Below are 7150 nucleotides of genomic sequence, written 5' to 3' on the forward strand. Positions count from 1 at the left end.
CTGCCCCCATGTCCTGACATGGAATCCATATGTTGCCATAGGACATACCCTGGACAGGATATGCTGACCCCATGTTACGACACAAAGTCCATATATCGCGGCACTTCCTATCTGGTTATATCATGTCCTGATATGAGACCTTTGTTGCGACAGCGGTGCCTGGGTGGCATGGAAGCAAGGCGCCAGTCTGATATACACTGCCGCGATATACATGGGGTCCCTATCATGACATGCTGCGGAGCTCTTGTCGCGATGGTATCCCACAGTTACGCGTTTGGCAACAGCGTGTCACGGTAGGGAATGCAAAGGAAAACGTGCCATAGAAAATAAAAACCATGGATCTTACATCACAACCACAGGTTTATGTCATAGATGTTAATTTGTTGGCATGCATCATGTCTTAGTATTATTCACATCTAAGGAGGCTCATATGTTTATGGATGTTGTCTTTAAAATGTTAAGGGTACCAGCTAAACTGTAACAGAGCGCTTGAACTCGGCAGACGGGGGTCACTGGAGGTCAAAGTCACCGTGCATGTTCACGTGATCACCGGAAAACTAAGGCGCTATATCTCGGGAACGAAAGAAACACAAACGCTAATTTCAACGGCACAAAGCGGCACAAAAGTAGCACTAACGAATGAGGTGGGTTTAATCGTTTGTGCTGTCTGTAGGGGGGCATCTTCACGGAGCTCAAGATGAACTTCGGTAACAGAATAGAAAGGGCATCTCTTTGGCCCTTCAAACTGTGCATTGTATAGACTAATCATAATTATGTCTTAATTAAAATATAATGTTCAGATTAAAGTACTAACTTCAGGTGAGATTATCAAATTAGCGAATATCAAATTAGTCATTTTTTCTACGTTTTTTAAAGAGAAGCAGAATTTCATGTGATCCCTTATTCAAATAGTCACGAAACAAATTAATCCCTAGTCTAGCAACGTAGTGTCCTTCCATATATACCAAAATTTTATAATTAACATATGATCCAGACCAAGTGTTTATTTGTTTTTTCAAAAGTGCAATATACCTTGAACTTTTTAAAATACATGTCAAGATATAAAAAGTTTTAGAGCTTAAAGCTGTTTTGTTGCCAATGGTAACATGGCTGCTCGGTGGGCTAGCCCATTTCCTTTCGTCAGCAAGTTTGTCTTTTCTGTTTCCGGGAGATTAAAAACAAAATCTTATTTAGCGGCTTCTGTTCTCAGTTCATGTGAGCCCGTGTTGTTGTAAATAGAGCAATCATCTTAACGCACCGAAAATAAGCTTTGGGAATCAGGTAACAACAATCGTTTTGTTTTGCTTCGTTAATGTTTAAAAACAATTGAAAATAATCAACATATTTATTTTGTGTTTTTGTTACACAGCTAAAATCATTGTAGCGCGATCTGTTTGAGAGTACAGTATTATCTGTTGTAATTTAGACGTATATTTCTGCGTATTTCAGAAAATATTGTTTTGCGCTAAGTTTGCAAATAACGTGACTCTTGCGCCTTCCTTGGCATGTTGTTATTTAATATATGTCATATCAAACTACATTGCTTTGTAGCCTGATTGAAACTTGCACCTAACAGTATTTTAAAATGTTTCTATCGGGATCAGGGGCGTTCGTCTGTTTCTTTTTTATTTTTTTTTTCACTACATCCTAATAAACCGACGTGTTTAATAAAGTATTATTAAAAACGTCCCATGTTATAACACTTTAAAGAAAAACAGTCATTTTAACGCTTTCATGTTACATTGGGCTATTCTTTCAAGTGAAATTGGTAGTGATTTTTTCTGTTTTTTTTTTACGGGAAAACAATACCATTGCACAGTCCTAATGAATCAGGCGAAAGGAAAAAACTGTAGGTGGTACAACAACATAACTGTAGTTATTTCGATTAAGAAAAGGAATTCATGTATAATTCATCTTGCTCCATGCTCTTTCCCCGTACAGACTGGAACTGTAAAAAACAACAACACGGAACGGATTTTCGCGGAGGCTGTGGATAGCGGGAGAGCGAGTGGGAAACTGGGCCCTGTGCATTGAGTGGAGGCGGAGTACTTTCCGCCTGGGATCCGTGGAGGCGATTGAAAAGCGAAGTCCAGCAGCGGGGAGCAGGGATGGGGAACAGTGCTCTCAAGGCTCACATTGAGACGTCCCAAAAGACTGGGGTGTTTCAGCTCACCGGCAAGGGCCTGCCCGAGGTGCGAGATAGCGGGCTGCCCTGTTTGTCTTTCTTCGAATAATACCCCCTGGCAAATTCTCTTACATTGTGACAACTGCTTATGTGGTTTCCTTATTGTGGGATCTAGTCTGTTGTCCTATTTGCTATTATTTTCAGAGGCTTACAGTCAAAGTGGTTCTGCCAGTTTGTGCTGCTGTCTTTCAGCTGCAGTGTCATGGGTTTGAGTCAGGACAGAAGCACCTTCTGTGTGGAAATTGCATGGTCTCCCCGTGACATTTTTTTCTTTACAAACTGGTTTTCTCCCTCCTTCCAAAGACAAGTTGGTAGACATTGGCTGTGCTGAATAGCCCTTTCAATGAGGAGCAGGTGGAGGGGTCCTTTTTCATTAATCTACCCTGTCTGGAGCAACTCGGCTACTTTTTTTTTTACAGGGATTGAAAATGAGGGTTTGGTTTGTTGCCCAGTTTATATAATGTAGTTCTTTTCTAGAGACCTTCAGTGTTCCCATATTCTTCTGAGTTGTGTCATTCAGTGTCTTAAACCCTTTGCTGAAAATATACCTGAACTCTTACGATAATGCTGACATTCTGTAGACGAAAATGAGCTTACATGTAAAATACTGAATTAATTGCAATGTGTGTTTTTTGATAGAGAAACTGCATAATGGTTAAAGCATTTTGATATTGCAAATAGTCTTCTTATTGTAGGTTTTTAAAGGTCTCAATGTCCACTTTAGGTCTGTTTGCTCTCTTTTATCCCTGCATGCTTTGTACTTTGAAGTTTTCACTCAATCTCTTCTGCTGCAGAGTGCTCTGTGTCATTTTGGCAAGTGTCATGCAATGCTGGGCAGAGTAAACGCGTACCGTAAGATTTCAGCTGCAGTAGTCTCCAGTAGCAACAGCACTCTCCGCAGTATTGTGCTTAGCAGACATCCTACACACTGCATTATCACAACCCAAAAATTCATGAAGGTGTCAGTGCACACATTTTTAGAGACTCTTGCCATGTCAGTCCTTTTAAAAAAGGTATCAATGTACTTGATACAGTTTTAGGTTGTTGCCTAGTGGTAGTTCTCTCTTAGTTTCTGTAGGTGTTTATATCTGTCCATTCTGGTGCATTTCAGTTCCCTGAAGACCTACAGAGACTGTCCAGTAATTTACGGACAGTGGACCTGTCGAACAACAAAATAGATGTGTTGCCTTCCTTCATTGGAACTTTCCTCAGCCTCAAGAGCCTCACCCTGAACTGCAACAAACTCAGTAAGAGTTTTCAGTGGCTGCTTTGTTGGTTATTTCAATAATACTTACCACAGGTGTGCTTTACCTTTAGCCCCAGACACATACAATTATAAGATAACAGTAATGCCAAAATCCCTTTGTAGTGCATAAGAGATAATATTTTAAGGTTTTCATATAGTGGTGTTGTTAAACCATTTCATTTAGCTGTCACTGTGTTCTACAAAGAAAAAGCATTTAATTAAAGAAGTCAGAACAGGTCTGGTGAAAATATATAAGAGAGGATTCTTTGCATCAGGAATGTGATGTGCAACCATACCTCTTTTTACGAATATAATTCTTGCCCAGAAACCAATTCTTTCCAGACCTCAAAAATGTCACCCCTGCTTGTGTTTTTAGTAATAAAAACATAAATTAATTAAAAAAAAACCATGAAACATACCTAATTACAGTACTTACAACTTGAATTGATTTTTGTGTAATTACACACACTCACAGTTTTCACAATTTTTGAACACCTGTAGGGGCCATGAAAAAGTCTAAACCACAAATTTTCTTACATGAAGACTAAGAGAGCACACAATAACAAACAACACATGAAGCAAGATGCACTGAACTATTTCACACGTCTCTCATGCCTCTCGGTAGCCTCTGTGCTAGCTCTCACCCCACACTAGTTAGTGGAATGTCATATTATTATACATGAAACACGTCATATGATGCTTTCCTCTTCACTCTTTACATTTGACAGAGGTATCAACATTTTTCTTCATATTGTTTCTTCATAGTTTGGAAGTTGGGTTTCATTATTTGAAATTCACATGCTTTGCAGTGTTGAAATTTCATAAAAAGAACATTCATAAAAAGAGGTGCGGATGTACAGAATTGCTCTTGAAAATTCTGATGACTTTGTAATGTTTCGTGTGTGTGTGTGTTTCCTCAGCAAGCCTCCCAGAGGAGATTGGGAAACTGAAGAAGCTGGAGACTCTGCACCTCAATGGGAACCAATTGCAGAGACTACCCGTGTCAGTGGGACAGCTGACTGCGCTGCGCACACTGGGCCTCTCTGGCAACCGCCTGCGGGAGTTTCCCAAGAACCTTGGCAGCCTGCGTCACCTGGACCTGCTAGATCTGTCCAAGAACCACATCCAGGCTGTGCCGGCAGAGGTGGGCACCCTGCAAGCCATCGAGATGAACCTCAACCAGAACCAAGTGAGTCTCCGAGTCAGGGCGCACAACTGAGCAGACCGCAGATGTAGGACAGATACAATCTTATTACTTAACTGACAGTTTGGCAAAACATGCAAATAACACGGCTTGACTTCCCTTTCAGGAATCAGCTGATGGAACGAACCATCTCTTTTTGCAGTCAACCATTTAATCCTTACAGTAGATACAAATCTTTCTTTCTTAAGCAAAATATAGTCACTGTTTGATGTAATATAATAAGTATTAATGGAGAGCAATTAAAATTTTCTTTTCCTCAGACACCTTATTGCATTTTACCATTCCCCTAGCTTTGGGGAAACAGACCAAGGCAGTTGGTTTTAACAGATAGCAGATAAGCTTTGGGGATGAGGGTTTGCACTACACCCACACAAGTATTCAAGTATTGGGTAAAGGGCTTAACCAAGGTTGTGCTGAGATTGTGATATATTGGAGACCTGTCTGTAGTTTACTTGCAGCAGTTCATCTCGTATCTTCTTTGTTTCGTGTTGATGTGCGTCTGCCTGTCCTTAGATCTCTGAAGTGTCCCCAGATGTGTCAAAATGCCCTCGATTGAAGGTCCTGAGACTGGAAGAGAACTGCTTGGAGCTGTCCTCTGTGCCACTGTCCATCTTCTCAGATTCCCAGGTCTCTCTGCTTGCCCTGGAGGGGAACCTTTTTGAGGTCAAGAAGGTCCGGGATCTGGGAGGATATGACAAGGTAAGCTGTAGGCACAGCTTCACTATACGTGTCATTCCTTCTCTGTATCTGCTCTGTATGGCATGTGCACAGTTAGATTGCCGATTGGAGTTGAAAACAGTCCTGCTGTTTCCTGCTATGAAACTTCTATTTCTTCTGAAATGCCCTGGGCTGCTGCTCTCTCAACACAACTCTGAAGATATTGAAGTTTGTTTTTGGTACATCCCCTATGAACACTTTTTCCCATATGTTCCCGTTTGAGTATAGAGAGACAATTGTGCTTTTGCTGAGGGATTGCTGTACTGCAAAGATATTAATTAGTACAATATTTGATTCCAAAGGTGAATTGCACACACAGTATTCCCGTCTATAAAGTCTGCTGCTAAACCGTTTTCTGTTTCATCTTCTAATGGAATAATTCCAGGTGAAAAGCAGTATGTTTGCATATATATGTATCTGAGAAGCAATTAAGGTCAAGAGCACTTTTGAAAGCATGCACTTCTAAAGAATATGTGATATGAATATTAATTTGCTTCTGGCTAATCACAACAGACTACCTGATAATCCGTGGCTGTTCCTTCTAAGATTTATACAGTGTTGTCATTCAGATATCACACTGTCCAAAAATGGAAGAAACCATGTTCTGTGGCTACAGACTCTGACCTTACTGTATATGTGCACAAAAGCAGAATGGGATGTTTCTAGAGGATTATACTGTACATCTCCTGTAGCTGTTGGACAAGAGCTGATTAATATTTATACCCCAAATTCATTGAGTGTGTATTTGTGAATATTTTCAAGTGCATTTTACTGTGTTTCCTTGTTGAGCTTTCTTGTTTTATTTGGCAGTACATGGAGCGATTCACTGCTACAAAGAAGAAGTTTGTTTGAAGTCTGGCTTCTGGAGGGCACTTTTAAGAATGGAGGAGATGGGATTTACAGTATAGCTTCCTCTATACCTGTCAGTAACGGGAGAACAAGGAGAGAGAGGCTGTATGATCTCACAGAGCCATCAGAAGGACAGAGCTACTCGGCTGTCCAGAAGACTGGAGACCACTTCCACAGCACAGAATGCAATTTTTAACACAAAACTGCATATATATGCATGGGCTGCATATAGAGATTTGATTGATTTCTCACTGATAAATTGGTTGAAAAAGGATAGGTCTGTAAGATTAATCCTTTAAACATTTTGGTATGTGATCCTGCCCAAATAATTACCTTTCTCAATACTCAACACTATTCTAGACCTGTGTCTAGAGAAAATTGTGTAAATGTTATTTTTTATTAATTGGCAATCTTCACTATCCACTTTGCTCTCAATACATTGGGCCTATTTCTGAAACAATGCAGGAGTCTCATGAAACAAGTAAAGTTGTTACCTTTTTTAAAAAATGCAGTGTAATAATGATAGTATTTATATGCATTGCTTGTATGTACTTCAGGTTTTTATAAACATTAAAAACAGCTTCATTAGCAAAAAAAAATGTTGGCCCAATGTCTTGCGTGCTTTTCTCTTTCTCTTTTCTCTATTTATGAAAGTAGGGGATTAAAAATGACGACCTCTCTGTGAGCATTTTCTCATGAAATGTTGTGTGTATGCTAATAATAAATTATAAAGCATTTGTATCTATATATTGAAATTAAATGTGTTTTATAACCATACTATTGTTTGATTTAGAAGTGTGTAAAGTGGTGTGAGAATTTAAAAAGAAAGCGAGATGATGTTAGCTTCTTGTTTACTACCAAAAGGTCTTCAAAATGTGTTATCGAAAAAACAGTTTTTCAATCTGAGGAATTTCACGATAGTTAACGTTGTACTTCCTTCCAATATATG

At 39.6% G+C, this 7150-nt stretch overlaps 1 protein-coding gene across 1 annotated transcript; it reads left to right on the forward strand.

The window, feature by feature from the left end:
- Positions 1–1085: 1085 nt before the first annotated feature.
- Positions 1086–6978, forward strand: lrrc57 (leucine rich repeat containing 57). The gene is made up of 6 exons (XM_088648225.1): positions 1086–1281; positions 1942–2192; positions 3297–3432; positions 4352–4620; positions 5149–5334; positions 6163–6978. Exons 2-6 carry the CDS (start codon positions 2109–2111, stop codon positions 6202–6204), a joined length of 717 nt encoding a protein of 238 aa, XP_088504351.1. The 5' UTR covers positions 1086–1281; positions 1942–2108; the 3' UTR covers positions 6205–6978.
- Positions 6979–7150: the final 172 nt, after the last annotated feature.

Source organism: Lepisosteus platostomus, chromosome 10 (assembly GCF_059453375.1).
Source record: "Lepisosteus platostomus isolate fLepPlt1 chromosome 10, fLepPlt1.hap1, whole genome shotgun sequence".
Classification (NCBI taxonomy): Eukaryota; Metazoa; Chordata; class Actinopteri; order Semionotiformes; family Lepisosteidae; genus Lepisosteus; species Lepisosteus platostomus.

Coding starts and splice junctions, on each gene's coding strand:
- lrrc57 (XM_088648225.1), top strand. CDS start 2,109: ATGGGGAACAGTGCTCTCAAGGCTCACATTGAGACGTCCCAAAAGACT. Junction 3,433..4,351: donor CCTGAACTGCAACAAACTCA/GTAAGAGTTTTC, acceptor GTGTTTCCTCAG/CAAGCCTCCCAGAGGAGATT. Junction 4,621..5,148: donor TGAACCTCAACCAGAACCAA/GTGAGTCTCCGA, acceptor GCCTGTCCTTAG/ATCTCTGAAGTGTCCCCAGA.